The sequence below is a fragment of the Cydia amplana genome, chromosome 5 (genome assembly GCF_948474715.1).
Source record: "Cydia amplana chromosome 5, ilCydAmpl1.1, whole genome shotgun sequence".
NCBI lineage: Eukaryota > Metazoa > Arthropoda > Insecta > Lepidoptera > Tortricidae > Cydia > Cydia amplana.
The window spans coordinates 10399079-10418626 of record NC_086073.1 but is presented as its reverse complement, the minus strand read 5'-3'; the positions used below and the strand labels follow the sequence as shown (position 1 = coordinate 10418626).

General features: G+C 37.7%; 1 protein-coding gene across 1 annotated transcript in view; it reads left to right on the top strand.

Moving 5' to 3' along the window:
- The window catches only part of LOC134648246 (uncharacterized), a 115786-nt gene extending 98037 nt beyond the window's left edge, over positions 1-17749 (top strand). Inside the window, exons 4-7 of the mRNA XM_063502733.1 lie at positions 13353-13591; positions 16054-16314; positions 16537-16695; positions 17594-17749. Of these exons, the coding sequence (XP_063358803.1) occupies positions 13353-13591; positions 16054-16314; positions 16537-16695; positions 17594-17743 (809 nt within the window). The 3' untranslated portion in view covers positions 17744-17749. The remainder of the gene's footprint in view (positions 1-13352; positions 13592-16053; positions 16315-16536; positions 16696-17593) is intronic.
- Positions 17750-19548: the final 1799 nt, after the last annotated feature.

Sequence of the window (19548 nt, the reverse complement as noted above, 5' to 3'; positions counted from 1 at the left end):
AATCATTACTTACATGCCCACAAGCTGTTAACTATTGCCCACAGGAGAGAAAAATGTACAGCTAGTTCGCGCGAACACACTAGTTTTCTCTCCTGTGGGCAATAGTTAACAGCTTGTGGGCATGTAAGTAATGATTTTATCATAGTTCTCTAAATAAAAGGAGAACCTTTTCACGTGGATAAGGGTTAAATAAGAAAATTAACCTTTATAGCCCTTAACTCTTGTGTATGTCTACAGGAATGACGTGAACACAGTTTTCTGTTGTACTTATTTAAAACACAGTACTCATTACCATGTGACCTCAAGGTGCGACGGAAAAGGAAAACTAAATAAATAATGTTGCGATCATCATACTATTGTTGACTGGGTGACAGGATTATAACATCAAGAAATACATTGAAATGGCGGCTTTGAAGAAAATTGAAGTTTAAAGTTCTAGAGAGGTCTCAAGATCAGCCGTTCCAAGACCAAAGTAATGGTAGTAGACAGGGCAAACGTATTCCGAGTTATCGACGCACTCGGCGATTACGAAAAAGCGAGCTAAGTAGTTTGGGTTGATAACCAGTGCCGGCCGGTGGTTGCACCGTCGAGATATGCCGCAGATCTGGCATTGCTAAGAGTGCTATGGCTTCGACGTGCAACTAAAGTGCACTTAGTAAGAGTTCTCGTCTTTTCAATATTCCAGTATGGTGTCGAAACGTGGAGCCTCAAAAAGTGTGACGTCTAAAGGTTGACGCTTTTGAGATGTGGTGTTGGCGAAGACTGCTGCTTATAGCTAGGAGCTAGAAGAACAAACCCCTTAATTCTCTGAGAGCTCAATATCGCCACTCGGCTCTCCACAACATCTTTCTTCGAACATATTATGCGAGTTCCAACGCATAATGTGGAGAAACATATGAATTAAGGCCCTATGGATGGCGAAATTGCTCAGAGTGGAGCATGTGTGAGATAGTCGATGGCTGGCGGCAGTCTATACCGTACAGTCCACACGGTTTATGACCGCAACCGCACGAAATGGAGACAGATTACAAGTGGTTGCAATCCTGAGCAATGAGAAATCGAGAAAGATGAAGATACGTCTCAGTGAGCCTGGTGCGTGTGCGACAAGAAAACGATTAAATGGAAGCCATAGCAGGACTGCTATGGCTTCCATTTAATGGACCATGTCCAGCAAATTTCAAGGATACTTAAAGATACCTAAGCCATGGAAATCATGAGAAAACGGAGTTACAGAGAGATACAGATCGGATCGGAAGTAATTGGGAACAGGTAACCCCTTAATAGCACTGGCTTGCAATAACTTGATTTTCCTAGTAACTGTACTAGGAAAATCAAGTTATTATATATGCTATATTCATATACAAACGCGACCCTATTTTACTCACAACCTACTTAAAACTATACGTAGATTACGTAGTTCACTTACCACCAACCTGGATTAATCAAATTTTCAAGAAAAAATGACAAATTAATGATTTTTCTTTAGAAACCTGAAAGTCAAGGTCACGCCGATTTCACGCCGAAAACACGCCGCCGCCGCCGATTTTTTGGCAAACGCCGCCGCCGATCGTTTTTTAATCGGCGCACACGTCTAATACAGATTAGGTTTTAATTTGTCTGCCTATTCTGTCTTCAAATGTTAAGAGCATCTGTAAAGAAATGCTGACAATTTTATTACTTGCTGACCAGGGGGCCGTTTTTGACTTTCGACCACTCGATTTCGTGTATTTCGTTCAGTAATATCTCCACTACTAGGCATATACATTCTACTAATAGAATTGAAAACGAGTGGTCGATACCACTCGATTCAAAAAATTTATCACTCGTATTTCAATAATTAGCATTTCACCGTTTTCCACCGATTTTCGAGTGTCGAAATCGAGCGGTCGAAATTCAAAAATCGGCCCCCAGCTAATTAATCAGCATGCCCAGTAAGACGGTTTCCAGTATATTATTGTTCTTCTTCTGCTGCCATGCCGCCGCGTCCTTGACGTTTGTCCATTTTTTGGTGTTGTCGAGCCAGTTCAACCTCCTTCCCCTTCCCCGTTTTCCCTATTTTTCCTTCTATAAACTTTCAGAAGATTATACGTTTCATGTCTATGTACCTACATGTCCAATGCCACTAAACGCAAGTAGCAATATGAACTCGCAATAAGCACTAATCAATGTGTAAAGAGACCCCAATGAGAAGACCAGTCAAGACTGTCACGAGAGTATATTTGCTACTTGCGCTTAGTGGCAAATGGATGAACTAGCAATAGACAACTAATCAATGTGTAAACAGGCTCAATGTAAAGCCTAGCCACACTTACCCTTATGCCAGGAAGGAATGGGGGAATTTATCATAGTTAAGCTAAGCGTTTTCACATATTCGGGTATAATTATACGCCAAAAAAATCTAAAATACCTAAGTAATTTAAACTTGAAGGAAGTCCCACACTGTATTGTTGAATTTGCCAAAGAAAGGAAACGAAGGTTCTATCCGAACAAATACCTCAAAGCAAATTGAAAATAAATAATTGGCGCCCCGGAAATTGCGCACGTTCTTGCCCCCCACACAAATTGTCACAGGGGTTTTATGGAGCTATCAATGCTCGTTCGATGAGAGTATAAATAAGACTTCTAATCCCATCCAAAAATACGACGGCACAATATAAATATAAAAGCCATTTGTAAGTCAAAATAATCAACCGGCGTCGCGAAACATAGAATGAAATGGCATTTCTTACTACGGCTGATTTCCGATCGGAGGGCGATGGCAAGAGAATCATTAGCGACATTTTTCTTCACAGGCAATTGAAAAAAAGCGGCCAAGTGCGAGTCGGACTCGCCCATGAAGGGTTCCGTATTTAGGCGATTTATGACGTATAAAAAAAAACTACTTACTAGATCTCGTTCAAACCAATTTTTGGTGGAAGTTTACATGGTAATGTACATCATATATTTTTTTTAGTTTTATTATTCTCTTATTTTAGAAGTTACGGGGGGGGGGGGGGACACATTTTACCACTTTGGAAGTGTCTCTCGCGCAAACTATTCAGTTTAGAAAAAAATGATATTAGAAACCTCAATATCATTTTTGAAGACCTATCCATAGATACCCCACACGTATGGGTTTGATGAAAAAAAAATTTTTGAGTTTCAGTTCGAAGTATGGGGAACCCCAAAAATTTATTGTTTTTTTTTCTATTTTTGTGTGAAAATCTTAATGCGGTTCACAGAATACATCTACTTACCAAGTTTCAACAGTATAGTTCTTATAGTTTCGGAGAAAAGTGGCTGTGACATACGGACGGACAGACAGACGGACAGACAGACGGACAGACAGACAGACAGACAGACAGACATGACGAATCTATAAGGGTTCCGTTTTTTGCCATTTGGCTACGGAACCCTAAAAAGTACCTAGGCACTAACTGGCAATTTAACCAGTAAACAATATTTTAATTTAAGTATGGTCGATTTTGTTTTTACGAAATTTTCAAGATGAGGTCGCTAGCTTATATGTAGAGCCACTAGTATACAGGGTGAAATTTTTATTACCAGGCATACTCTGTGTGGTGATGCACAACTTTTATTTTGGGACCAATGCCAAAACACAATAAAATGTGGTTGTTTCATACATTCCGGCTGATGTGATGCCGCTGATTTTTTCACACATCTACAAATATACAATTGTACATCTAAACGTAGGTACATTTTTTGCAAAAGAGAATAGTCGATCGCTACTCGCCTTCTCATCGCTGATCTGGCTACTATAAGACATACCCGCAATGAGCATGAATATTATGAATAAGTTGCAATTCTCCCGCCTCCCGCATAACTATTAAAGGAAACTATTTCCCCGGTCTAAAATGCAATGTTGTCAGTCATCAAGTGGTATTTATTTTATATTTTTTAACTAATATACCCATAGAAGTATATATTTGACAGATGGAATGTCACTTAAGAGAAACTGTGACACTGCAATGGCGGACGGTTTGAATGTGTGCGGTGTGCGTGTAGAAGAGTGTTACCATGTAACACAAATTCTCCCCTAATGGTGAAACAATTATTTTTTATATCGTCCTTGTTTTCAAATAAAAAAATTAAGACAGTTTTCCGTTAGACAATAAAAGAAGGCGTGTACGTATCTGGTTTTATAGGTCTTGAAAATGCGCAATATTGCACAATTACCTATCTACACTGAACTGCTAAGTAGTGGTTAAAGTTAACAAAGAGCACATAGCCGGCAATGCCAGATTGTTCTAAGATATATACGCCCTTACCTGCCATCCTACAAAACTACAACAAGCCCTCTCTTCTCCTCTTTCATAACACAATGAGGTACCTTACCTAGCCTAGCTGCCATGCCGAATGTGTACTTATTTATATAAAACAAATTACAAAATGTTTTTGTTTTTTGATATATACCTACCTATTTCATTTACGAGCGATTTAACAGCGACATGGGAAGACCAGGATCTAAACTTTTACGAAGGTTTTACCTATTTACCTGAGATTCGCCTATTTATTTGACGCCTTGTGCCGATGGATCAAATGTTAAGATGAAAAGAAAAAGTACGGGTTTCAGCAATAAAGTTTTACGAACCGAATGATTTGAAAGTGGCGCCTGCGCCAAACATTAACTGGTGATGCCACAGAACATATTAAAGAGGTTAGAATGGCTACCGCGCGCAGTTAGTATCGGAACCGGTGTCGCCGCTCGTTCCTCTCCACATTTACTAACACTCGCGCAACCGTAGTAAAAACTTGTGTGCGTGGTGAATGGATACGGCTCCTTTAAACAGATTTGATGCCTGGCTTCTTAATCTGAACGTTATTGTGGCACAAAAGGCATGTTTACTTCGTTTTTCGGTCAGCGCGGGCGAGTAGCATGCGAGCGTTTGCTCAAAACCGGCGGCGACACGTACCCTGCTCGCATCGCCATTCTAACTTGTTCTGTGGGTGATGCTATACGTACCTACCTACTTCTCTTAACGCCTAGTACAGTTAGGATTATTTGCCACCTAATTTTTGGCGGAGCCATGGTCAGCTGGGTGGGGTGGACTGTAGAGTTAAAAGATATAAAATACTAGAAAATAGATATCAATTGCAAGGTAAATGTAGAAGAGATCGCTATGGTGACAAAAATCAGTAATGCTAATGACACATATTTTAAATAAAGAACTTAAAGTTATTAGGTATTTTTAATGTTGCTAACACTATCAATGAACAAAGATGAAGAAATGTATAGATACTCGTATTTATTATGATCTTGACTGACTGAACAATATCTGACTCTATTAGGTACCATACGGATTTAGACTATATACCAACATTACTTCCGACTGCATTGCTGTTGTTTTTTTTTTTTTTTTTTTTTATTAAAAATGGGCTTACTCATGGCCACAGACTAGCCGGGGCGAAGACGTGGCCTACGATGGAGCGAGTCTGCCCAGAAGGTGCCTGTTCACCCTTGATTTGAAGGTTGCCGGTCATCGGTATGTCAATATCGATGTTGCTGCTTGGTGTTATGATATTTGCTGCAGCAATGCAGTCAGCAGGACTGTCTTGCTGCAGTAATGCTACCGACTATCTTACTGCTGGAAATGTAAAATTTAATGTACCTAAATGTCTCAATCTCCTTTTTTTGACGTTTCCTGAAGCAATGCTGTCGGCAGTATCATTGCGGCGCGACATTACTGCAGCAGTAATGGTGGTGTTAGTCTGAATCCGAACGGTACTATTACTATTTCCCATTGTCTGAAGCAGCCCTCAACTAAAATTCTCTTCTCGTTTCACACTGTGTGTTTTGCTCGGCACTCGTTGTGCAAGTGGCATACTGATTCTCGTATATGCACAGATAACATAATATTAAAAGTAGTTCTTGAAATTTTAAACATTATTATTCAAGTGTTGTAATACTCCACTATGAAAGTATTGTTTTGTTAGGAGGTGAAAATGGGGTTGAAAGTTTCTATTTACAACACGCATGAAACGCAATGAATTTTTACACGTTTTAATGAAAGACAAATGTCATGATTAATACTAGAATTTTCAAATTTCGCACGTTTTCTTAACGCATGGTCCTCACCGTCTTAGTGGGCCTATAAATGGATTAAATTAAGAGCCTACAAACAGCACCTGCCTATATACATAGATACTAATATGTAGGTAATACTAGTAAAAGTATTTCATGCTTTACTACAATATGTACGCAGATAGAACTTAAAGAACACCATGAAACCGTTTATCTTCACCTTGGAGCGTAAAAATGGGCGAATTTACCATATAGGGTAAAAATTGACGCCGATAATCAGATAATCAAATAGCTATTCATTTAATCTATATATATAAATGCACGTGTCCTGACTGATTGACTGACTGACTGACTCATCAACGCAGAGCCGAAACTACAAACGCTAGAAAGTTGAAATTTGGACACTAGGTTGCATTTATAAAATGTATAAGAGCTAAGAAGCGATTTTGAGAAATTCAACCCCTAAGGGGGTTAAAAAGGGGATGAAAGGTTGTATGGGGTGCAAGTTTTATTTTAAGCTAGGAATTTGAAACTTTGTAAAAATGTACTATATTAAAAAACAAGAAAACTAATTTCTGCGTTTTCGAAAATTCATCCCCCAAGGTGGTGAAAAAGGGGTTGAAAGTTTGTATGGAGATCAAATATTTTTGTGAGTGTTGGACTTGAAACTTTGTATATGGGGATATTATTATAAGACGGGAAAAGTAATTTCAGCGTTTTTGAAAATTCATCCCCTAACAGGGTTAAAAAGGGGTTGAAAGTTTGAACCCATTACAAATGCTTTGAAACTTCTTAGAAAGACATAATAGCCGATGACAAAAAAAAGGAATTGCGACGTTTTAGGTAATTCAACCCCTAAGGGGGTAAAAAAGGGGATGAAACTTTGTCCTGGGGTGCAAATTTTATTTTAAGCTAGGACCTTAAAACTTCGTAAAAAGGTATTAAATTAAAAAACAAGAAAACTAATTTCTGCGTTTTCGAAAATTCATCCCCCAAGGTGGTGAAAAAGGGGTTGAAAGTTTGTATGGAGATCAAATATTTTTGTGAGTGTTGGACTTGAAACTTTGTATATGGGGATATTATTATAAGACGGGAAAAGTAATTTCAGCGTTTTTGAAAATTCATCCCCCAAGGTGGTGAAAAAGGGGTTGAAAGTTTGTATGGAGATCAAATATTTTTGTGAGTGTTGGACTTGAAACTTTGTATATGGGGATATTATTATAAGATGGGAAAAGTAATTTCAGCGTTTTTGAAAATTCATCCCCTAACAGGGTTAAAAAGGGGTTGAAAGTTTGAATCCATTAAAAATGCTTTGAAACTTCTTAGAAAGACATATAGCCGATGACAAAAAACAGGAATTGCGACGTTTTAGGTAATTCAACCCCTAAGGGGGTAAAAAAGGAGATGAAACTTTGTCCTGGGGTGCAAATTTTATTTTAAGCTAGGACCTTAAAACTTCGTAAAAAGGTAATTAATTAAAAAAACAAGAAAACTCATTTCAGCGTTTTTAAAACTTCTTCCCCCGAGGTGGTAAAAACGGGGTTGAAAGTTTGTACGGAGATCAAATATTTTTGAGAGTACGGGACTTGAATCTTTGTATTTGGGGATATTATTAGAAGACAGGAAAAATTATTTCAGCGTTTTGTAAAATTCATCCCCTAACAGGGTTAAAAGGGGGATGAAAGTTTGTATGGAGTTCAAATTTTATTTTAAGTTAGGAACTTGAAACTTCGTAAAAATATATGTTATTAAAATACAAGAAAACTAATTTCAGCGTTTTTGAATTATCATCCCCTAAGGTGGTAAAAAGGGGGTTGAAAGTTTGTATGGATATCAAACATTTTTTCGAACGCGGGACTTGAATCTTTGTATTTCGGGATATTATTCAAATACAGGAAAAATAATTTCAGCGTTTTGTATAATTCATCCCCCAACAGGATTAAAAAGGGGTTGAAAGTTTTAATCCATTACAAATGCTTTGAAACTTCTTAGAAAGGCATAATAGCCGATTACAAGAAAGTAATTGCTATTTTTTGGAAATTCAACCCCTAAGGGGGATAAAAAGAGGATGAAAGTTCGTCTTAGGGTGCAAATTTTATTTTAAGCTAGGAACTTGAAACTTTGCAAAAAGGTATTAAATTAAGATACAAGAAAACTAATTTCAGCGTTTTTGAAAATTCATCCCCTAAGGTGGTGAAAAAGGGGTTGGAAGTTTGTATGGATATCAAACATTTTTTCGAACGCGGGACTTGAATCTTTGTATTTCGGGATATTATTCAAATACAGGAAAAATAATTTCAGCGTTTTGTATAATTCATCCCCCAACAGGATTAAAAAGGGGTTGAAAGTTTTAATCCATTACAAATGCTTTGAAACTTCTTAGAAAGGCATAATAGCCGATTACAAGAAAGTAATTGCTATTTTTTGGAAATTCAACCCCTAAGGGGGATAAAAAGAGGATAAAAGTTCGTCTTAGGGTGCAAATTTTATTTTAAGCTAGGAACTTGAAACTTTGCAAAAAGGTATTAAATTAAGATACAAGAAAACTAATTTCAGCGTTTTTGAAAATTCATCCCCTAAGGTGGTGAAAAAGGGGTTGGAAGTTTGTATGGATATCAAACATTTTTTCGAACGCTCGACTTGAATCTTTCTATTTGGGAATATTATTAGAAGACAGGAAAAGTTATTTTAGCGTTTTGTAAAATTAATCCCCTAACAGGGTTAAAACAGGGGGTTGAAAGTTTGTATAGGGTTCAAATTTTATTTAAAGCTACAAACTTGAAACTTCGTAAAAATGTATTTTATCAAAAGAGAAGAAAACTAATTTCAGAGATTTTGATAATTCATCCCCCGAGGTGGTGAAAAAGGGGTTGAAAATTTGTTTGGAGGCCAAACATTTTTTTGAGTGCGGGACTTGAATCGTTGTATAAAGGCATATTATTAGAATACAAGAAAAATAATTTCAGCTTTTAAAAAATCATCCCCTAAAATGATTAAAAAGGGGTTGAAAGTTTGTATAGGGTTCAAATTTTATTTAAAGCTAGGAACTTCAAACTTCGTAAATAGGTAGTTAGGTAGTAGGTTTTATTAAATAGAGGACATGAAAATCTTCTAGGGAGGATAGGAGGAATCTAGAGGGATTATATCGAGGACAATTTTATTCAGTTAGGGGCTTGAAACTTCGTAGGTTGTGAAAGACAAAGTCTCATGCGTTGTATAATATTAATAATTAACAAATGATTAACCGTCCTACCGCAATCACTTGCTGCACAATGTTCTAAGCTAATGTAGAAATATATAACCACCAATGTACAAATCCACGCGTACGAAGTCGCGGGCAACAGCTAGTCTTTTAATATAGGTATTCAAATATATTTGCTCAGTTGAAGTAACGACACAGGGTACTATGAAACTAAATGTGTTTTCCATTTCCATAACGATAAAACGACAGCGGCCACTCGCGATTACGGATGAAACATGCAACGCATTAGCACTAATCGGCTTATCAATATAAAAGCCATTGCCGAAACCCGCAGCGCTTATGTATGAAAGCGAAGTCGATCCCCGCAAAGTACGGTTACCAAACGTCATGAATTTTGGTCATTTGTCAGTACGAGGCTTGAATATGGAATTCTGATGGATTTGCTAAGGTTTTTACGAGTATTTTGTAATATTGGACACTAAGTATAGTACTAAGACTACTAAGTATACACTAAAAATTATTTATTGTACAGGAGATTTCAATTGGTATAAAAACTATCAGGAATTTTATCAACAATTTTTAATTTTCTAGGTAGGTATTCTGGTAAAACAAACGAAAAACCCGATCGGATCCCATTGAGTAGGTAGGCACCCATAAAGTTTCTCGATTAAATAAAGAGTTCGAAAAATATTTGGTGCGTGAGATTTTTACACATGTAGGCCTGCTCTTTATCAAAATTAATTAGACACGAGGTGAGATATGCAACGGGCGTTGGTTGACTCATTTTAGTTTTTAGGGTTCCGTACCCAAAGGGTAAAAACGGGACCTTATTACTAAGACTCCGCTGTCCTGCCGTCCGTCCGTCCGTCCGTCCGTCCGTCCGTCTGTCTGTCACCAGGCTGTATCTCACGAACCGTGATAGCTAGACAGTTGAAATTTTCACAGATGATGTATTTCTGTAGCCGCTATAACAACAAATACTAAAAACAGAATAAAATAAAGATTTAAGTGGGGCTCCCATACAACAAACGTGATTTTTGACCGAAGTTAAGCAACGTCAGGCGGGGTCAGTACTTGGATGGGTGACCGTTTTTTTGCTTGTTTTGGTCTATTTTTTGTTGATGGTGCGGAACCCTCCGTGCGCGAGTCCGACTCGCACTTGGCCGGTTTTTTGTTAGACATCTGTTTCTTTTTGGGTCGATTATTATTTTATACTCTTACCTAGAGTCGTCCAAATATTTGGCAAAGCTAGCATACCAAGTGGGTTGAAGTTAAATTATGAGTTTTATGACTAGTAGGTACAGGAATAGTTAGTATAGAGGCAGGAAACAGGTAGGAATTTGTGAAGGTCGATGATTCGGCAGATAATTATAATTGTGGTCCACATTCCGGATCGGAGATACCCGATTCAAAAGACAACCTTTGGAACAGCTTCTACACAGGGCGGTTACTGTAATTAAATTTCAGTAATTAGGGCTAAATATTTCTGAATTTCTAAAATATAGATCGATGAAGTGTCTGTCCCTCATTAATCGCAAAACGAAAACTCATCTGTATCATTATTCAGCCCGAATCATTGTCCCTAGAATACACTCAAGAGCAATTAAAACTTGCCACTTTGTGTACAATTCTCATACGAAGTGACCCGTTTAAAATCCTCTGGAGTGTAGGTAGGCAGTTGTGCTATATTGTTTTCTATGTTTTAGAATGCAGAGACAAATGTCCCTTTGGCATTCAATCAGTCCGTCTACGCGTCGTCGCGAGCCATTTCTTTTTACTCAAAGTGAGTGGAAGTTTTGGAAAGGAAAGGGTCAGACTTAAGATACACTGCCTTGGGATTTTCAGTTGACTGATCTGACCTCCACATACGTCCTTAACTTTACACTCATGTACAAAATTTTTGGTAAGGTAATATGTTTGAGTAAGACGAAACCGGGTCAAAAGTGTCAAAACCGTAATTCAAATACCTGTGTTTGATTTTGTACTCAGTAGCGTAGGTATTTATATATAGATTTAAAGCGGTAATATATAGATTTAAAAAATAAATAAAAATAATGTGGGTGACCTAGCCCAATAAACTTATATGTATTGGTACTTATAGGTATTTAAAGATGATCTTGCACGTAACTGACGTAAAATCAATAAATCAACCCGATGTTTTATGAATGACTATTATTTCAACTAAGAATTGATGTAAGTACGACGTAGAAAATATTTAAGTAATTAAGACGTGAAAACACTTCAAAGTAAGTATATACCTACTTTTTAGACAAACATCAACAATTCGAATAATCGTAATCAAATACAAACCCGAAGGCTAACCACCTCGTCGAAAATTTGTTAGACCGTAAATTTACCCCATCTTATGATGGGTACATCATACCGTGGTTATTAAACGTATCGCGAGGAAACCGGACTAATCCCAATAAGGCCTAGTTTATCCTCTGGGTTAGAACTATTTCTACCAGCTTTTTAAGTTTCTATATAAGTCCGGCAAGAAGACATGAAATTAATTTCATACATTTTTATCCGTTTTACTAGGTACCTACTCAGTAGGTAGGCCCTATGATAATGATTTAAATTTCATGCAAAATACCTAATGCATATTAAAATCCTATATACATCAGAATACTTCTGCAGCAACTCTGTAGTAAATAATAGCAAAGAGAATAAGAGAATAGATGGAGTGGGTAGAGGCTTATTGTCATATTAAATTTTGTAATCACAGTAAATTAACTGCCATCTTTCGACACAGGTTTAAAACTAAAAATGAAAATGAATAAAATATCAATAAATATCAATATTATTATGTGGATAAATAAACTTTATTTTTTTTATTTTTTTTAACGCCATATTACTCATATTACTGTGACCCATGTTCTTGTGTTTAAAATGTTAAATATTAAACGGTATCTCCATCTACATGAGTATACTGATAGGCCAAAGGTATGACGCCATCTAATCGAGCATGATTTTTTCTTAATTTTCCGAGGTACCTTTTTTTCTTGGACTACTTATCTTATACGGAGTTACATATCTTTGGTCTTACCTTTTCCAAGCTAAGGCTCTTCCAGCAAACCCTTAAGGCCCTACGTGTTCTCTCACTCTCACTGAGCGCAAGCGTGAGCGAGATGGATGCGCGTGCTCATCATGTTTTTGAATTCTAATTTGCTACATATATTTTGTAAGTTGTAGTAAAACAATCCAACCCGATATTAATTAAAATCAGCTCTGGGAGTTGTTGACTCTGCAAGAAAGCACGAATCTGTTCAAACGCTCAAAAGTAAAGCAATAAGCTGCGGGGCTCCGTCTAAATGTTTTTGGAAAATTGTCGTTGTGACGCAAATGTTTTTGGAAAAGAAACACTTAGTGCGGTGGGACTATGGTAAAAATAAATAAAAATAAAGTGCGACCACGGTTAAAACGCGAATATTTTGCACAAACGATGATTCGCTCAAACGGCACATCGTATAGCCGTGCATCGCCTAATAATGTTTCGCACGAACAATATAATATAGTTCCCACAAATGACATGTCGTACAATCGTACATCGCCTAATCATACGTCGCACTAACAATACTTCGAACAAGCGTCTGTCGCACTCCCGTAGTAAACCCCAATCGATCAGGTTTGTTTTTGGGATCAAATGTCTATATGGGACCCACTGCTTTAAAAGCAATACAAACGTCAGAAATGATAGTCAAAGTCCGATAGTCTTACTCACTTCACTCGCGAAACGGTCCTAACTAATTGATATGTGAACGTGACGTCACTGTCACATAGAGCCCATCTTGAAGTATGGACAAAACAAGAAATTTACATTTTTGTCGGTGAAATATTGCGTTTATGCGTAGGTATATAAGTTGCTATACAATCTTTTTTTGGATAAAATGTAAGGAATCTAATGGTATCCTTACTTAATAACTTTTTGGAAGTTAAGAAAAAACTTAAATTTTGAAACTTTCAGGACCTGTATCTTTGTATAATTTCCATATATTATTTGACTATCCACATTATTGTGATAAATAGCTCATTTGCTATCTATTTTACTAGATTTTGTTATAAAATTCATCATCATCCCTATTGTACCTATTCATCAAAATTGATGTTAACTTATTTACTGTGCAGATGCTCAGCGCAGTACGCCATCTCGGTCTCTGTCGCCGCTGGACCGCACGAAGCGGCGCTTCAGCACCATGGTGTCGTCGGCGGCGGCCGCGGCCGTGTCGCGCCGACTGTCCGCGACCATCGGATGGTGTCTCGCGACGCCCACGCAAGTCAAGCCCCAAATTGTGCGGCAGGGTCGCGCGCTGTGTCTACAGTATATTAAGACGCAGATTAGGAGGTCGTCCATGTGTGCTAATAAGGTACTTTTATAGCATCTTAGTATTTCATTAATCGCTTGGTGGTTCGCTATCAATATTTGACCGAATTCAATATTTGAAAAGGAGGAGGTTCTCAAAACATAGGTACCATTTTTTTTACGTCTGTTTCATTAGAACTCCGTCAAATGTTATCTGAACCGATTCGGAAAACTCTTTATGGGTAACCGATAGTTTAAAGTTGGTCCCATTTTTGGCTAAATCCAGTTCTGATGATCCATGCGGAATTCGTGCATGCATGCATCCATGAGGAATTGATCGAGGGAAGTCCTCCAATCTTATAGGCACACATATAGCACGATTTAGTATATTCATTAACAAATCAAGCAATTGTGCTCAGTATTGGGTTTCGTAGGTACATATGTAGTTACCATTCTGTCAGAATATAGGCCAAACTTTTAATCCAGAAATTGACTAAAGTTGGGGGCCGACTACCATATCGTTCGATATCAAGAAACATGCGAGATTTGTCAAAATTGTTTGCAACTGACAATTCATTTCGAGTAAAACGTTATCTCGACTGATATTAGAATAGAGGCCAAATCTTTCTTTGTTTGTCACAGATGTTCTAAATTTGAATATAATTAAAATACCAGTTAATGATAACGTAAAGTAAAAATTACGATCCAATCACAGATGAAGGTTCGTTAATAGGCCATTAGCTTATCGCTTCTGAACATATTATACGGAAGTTATAATATGGAAGTAGATAAACGTTATTACCACATTATTTGTACATTGGCTAATGTCTGTTTTAGTCAAGTTATTGAAGTTATATTAATATATACTGTGTAGGAAACGGATAGGACAAGGAGTTGGAATATTTAGTAAAACTTAAGTCAATATCAAATAGGTAGGTTCTAAAGTAACTTTATACTTTCTTGAAGAGTTTCATGTAATATAGGTAAAGCATCAAACTCAATCTACAGCCGGAACGTTCGCCAAAGGAAATGCTTCTAAAAATGTACCTACAGCGTCATCTTCCTCGCGTTGTCCCGGCATTTTGCCACGGCTCATGGGAGCCTGGGATCCGCTTGGCAACTAATCCCGACTGCCATCGGACCTTCCAACCCTGAGGGTAAACTAGGCCTTATTGGGATTAGTCCGGTTTCCTCACGATGTTTTTCTTCACCGAAAAGCGACTGGTAAATATCAAATTATATTTCGTACATAAGTTCCGAAAAACTCATTGGTACGAGCCGGGGTTTGAAGCCGCGACCTCCGGATTGCTCTTACCACTAGGCCGATAGGACTTTTTTTTAATGTACCTACAGTGTGACGGTTTATATACTCTTATCGAAACGTGCAATACAAATAACAAATTAATGAAACAAACCGTGAAGCTGATATCACGACAGAAATTTATTATTAACCATGACAACCGATAAATAAACTGATTACCTACGGGCATGATTGCTTTTCTACTCCATTAGTTGGCATATAGAAAAGTACTTAGGTACCTACATAAGTACCTAACTGTGCCTATATGTTGATTACGCGCAAACGTATACATAATACCTATGATTCGTCAAATTGTTCAATTCAATCAACCGTCTGACAATCGAGTCTGATTGTGTCATTAACATAATGGAACGAATTGACATCGCTGTACTTATAAATACATTTTTGTTCGGTAAACTAAATAAAGGCCGTTTTAATATCTTAAGTAATTAAAACAATGGAATTCAAAATATTCAAATAATAGCCCGGAGCGGCAGGAATTAAGATATTATTAAAATACCTCTTTCTTTATTTTAACATGTTATTAAGCATGTTGAAAGGGTCTACACAAACAGATTATACCTACGTACCTAGTTGTAAGCTGCTAAATTTTTTGAGTAATGTCAGGTATTTGAACCTGACCATATAACTAAATTGAAAACTATTTGGGATGTTGTGTATTTGCTTAGGTTGGGCATATTTTATTTAATACCTCACATAATATTACTGTACCTATTCTGTATTCTCAGAACCACCAAATATACATAGAGGTACATAGATAAGCACCATTCATACACGGGGTAGCTTCATACAGCATATCAGAACAGCGCATTTATTACACCTATATATGCGTGGATAAGTTTAGCCATTGGCAAGAGTCAGGTGTTCACGCAGTTAGCCACCAACACAGCCGTCGCAAGCGACATGAGAGGAAGTAATTAATGTGTTTTTGCACTCTCAAAATAAATATTTGGATCGTATTCTCAGATGTTTCGTGCTGAAGCAGAATGTTAATTTCTATGGGACTAGAGGTAAAATTGCTCTACGGTAAGGTATATATTTTGTAGGATTGGTTACATGATTTATGGACAGGTAGAAATCTTTAGTTTTTTAGGGTTCCGGCGTAGTCAATTAGGAACCCTTATAGAGTTTCGCCATGTCCGTCTGTCTGTTCGAGGCATTGCTCCGTGAACAGAGCATTAATCCTATTCTTTCTCATGTAACAGCAAATCGTAGTGAAGCGCCTGCAACGAATGCTCGAGACTGAATGTGGAGAAGAGGCGAATTGTAACGCGGAGGGCGGCGTGCTCGCGGGCCTGCGGGCGCTGTGCGCCGCTCTCGAGCGCAAGAGACCAGACGCCTTCCGACATGTGGCGCGGCAGGCCACGCGAGCTCCATGTGCCATGCTGCGCTCTGATACCGCTTTAGCGGAGTTGGCTTTGGCCCTTGCACGCAGGATCACGAGAGATAACATTACATGGTCGAAGGTAAGCTTTACACAGACTATTATAGAGCCAGCTATACCTCCCCGAAGAAATTTAAGAAGAAGAAATTTGCGATCTTAGCTAGCTTTTGAACCTGCCCGCAGAATAAAGAGTGGGATTCACCATTGGACCTTTCGTCCACATATCAGTAGTTCATAACAATATTATTTTGTGATCCTTCATTCATTTAATTAATTATAATCATGATATTCATCTTTTTTCCAGATAGCAGCAGTATTTTGTATTTGCGGGGCACTTTCGCGAGAGGCAGCTGAGGCAGCAGATGGTGAACCAGCTCTAGAATTAGTCGCAGCGCCGGCCGCGGCGGTCGCAGACCTTCTACACGAGGAGACAGGATCCTGGATAGCAGCTAACGGTGGATGGGTAAACCGAACATTCAAGTCATCATTAGCTAGCTAGACGATAACCGCGAAGAACATAAGTATGTATTTCGTTTATTTGTTTAATTGCCTCTCTATCTCTCGATGCAAGAGCGATAAAGAGGCAGGAAGGATTTATTGATGTTCGCGATACTTAGGCCCTCTGAAAGATAATCCCGAGGTTGGGCAGAAAACACTTTGAGAGGATAGGGCAGGACGGCTTCTACATATAAAAGTATTCCACATTTTCCTCTCAGGATATTGACATTTACTACACAATTTGATATAGGTATATTTAGGTACATATATTTTAATTAACCGTAACTATAAGCCCCATCGTTAGATTTTTTTTAGATTGTTAGATTATTATAAGATGCAGGAGCAAAATATAAATTACATACTAATTTTTTAAAACTAATAACTCTTATAATAACCAAGATTTTCGAAAGAAAGAGCCGTCCCCACTTTCGTCGTAACGCTAAATAGGTACCTACTACCTACTTAATTAAGTTCTTCAGTCTACTCTTGTGACTGTTAAAAGATCGTTAATTATGTGAATAGAGCTCTATGTCAACATCTTTATGTTTACTAAGGCCCACTTTTCTTAATGGATTCTACTCATGTTTATTGTTGTTTACCTGCCAAAGTCCTACTTTGCCAAATTGGAATGAGGACTTAATCTGAGATTACCGCATTCACCGGAACGTGTGTTGCCTGTAGACTGTTCTCATAATAGGTTAGCGCGAGTAGAGGTTTTCTCACGTTTTAGTACAATGCTTCGTGTATAAAACAAGAAAAGATCAAAGTCATAGTCAATGTACGAAGCTGTTCGTGCTTCGCTAAGCACGAACAGCTTCGTACAGCTTTGTTTTCCTTATTTCAATTATTTTTGTTTATTTCAGAACGGCCTGGTGGAGCGACTGCGAACCAGCGAGCGCGACCAGCGGTCCGAGAAGACACTGCGAGTCATGGTCTCCTTCTTCGCCATGGCCTTCGTAATCCTCCTCTTGCTGAGATGGGTGCTACATGGCCACCCCGCCTACTACGAGTAATAACCAAAATAGCTTGTAACCACGTTCAAACCAACAATAGTGCCTAGTTAGAATGATGCCCTCATTGCCTAAACTTAATTTGTTACAAAAACAAATACTGAAAGCCGAGCACAATAGCGATAAATCAGAGAAATGGATTATGTCGAGTTACAGTAATATAATAAATAATAACATTCAGCGTCTAGGCAGGTATTTCTCGGGCATAGGTACAATAGTATTGTAATGGATAGGCTAATAAGTATTATTAGGTAAACATAATTTATTTTTGTTAAACATTAAATATTATATTCGTGAAATGTGTTTTATTTAATCTTACACACAGAAAACCGCCTAGGGGTTGGTCTGTGATCTTACATATTAAGTATAATAACTTTATAAAACCCCTTGCTTTTCGGACAAAGCAATGAGCATGGGGGTAAACTAAAATGCTTCAAGATTTGACACGTAAATATTACAGATTTAGCGCTGGCGGTACACCGCGAAATTCAGTAAAATGCTGCAAATGGTGTTAAAGGTATGAAAATCGGTACACGGTACGATTGATCTTTAGGACATTTAAATTAATTTGACCCTTAGCACCAAAAAAACAAAAAAAAATGGATGAGTTATGATGTCATCTTTTTTTGTATGGAATAAAAAAAAGTTTTGTCTAGAAAGGAACCTATCGTGTGTGGTATTAAACAAAAGTTTTTTCTGAGCCGATTAAAAATATATCACATCATTACATTTCAGTCTTTTTTTTATTATAATAAAAATAATGTTCAAAACATACCAGGTTTGGGCTTCTCCAGATACAATACCGTTAAATATATATATATTTTTTTTTAATATACCTCAAACTATTCCTAATATCCTCATATCTAATTTTAATAAAGCAATTTTGAAAATATTTACATTTAGTATTTTTTTATAATTTTTCAATTTTACAATTTTGCAGCGTTTTTTGGCGAACCGCTAGCGCTAATTGTAGTAGTCACGTCGACACTCTAACTGCCTTTTTTACCGACTTCAAATCTCATCAGCGGGCTCAGCACGGTTCCATTTTTATCGACTATCACTATGCCCATCACTTTCGCACTTACATACTCGTTAGAACGTGACAGGCATGGTGACAAACGATAAAAATGCGACCGCGCTACTAGGGCAGAAGGTTGTTTTTTTTTAAACGGTTTTATTTTTTAATTTTTGTTACTCCATAGGTATCTCGTCAGTTCTGGACCGATTTTGAAAATTCTTTTTTTGATTGTATATATATGTATGCATACAGATTGGTCCCGTTTTTGTCAAAATCCAGGTCTGGTGATGGGAATTGGGATCCATGAGGAATCGAGGGAACTCCTCAAATCTTAAAGGCATACCTACATATAAGTAGTGATTTTGTGTTTTTAAATATCAACAAAGCATATACATTCAAAAAAGTGACATTTGATGATGTCAAGCTCGAATTCTGATGATGGGGTCCATGAGGAATCGAAGGAACTCCTCAAATCATAAAGGTAAATATAGAGATTTTTGTATTTTCATCAGAAAGTCAAGCATTTACTCGTACATTGAAAACTGTCGCATTTGATAAAGTGAAAATGCTGATGATGATCAGAACGGAACTCTTCAACGACGCATAGTACAAGTTTGGCGATTTCGATTTTGTCTTGTAGGAGTTGTAGGTACTGGGACCCGGACTCGACCCGGACCCGGACTCGGACCCGAACTCGGACTCGGACCCAGACGCTGACCCTGAAAACCACTATGATACAGTCGCATGTTTTAATTTATGACCCATTTTTGTACCTTGTCACAGTGACAAT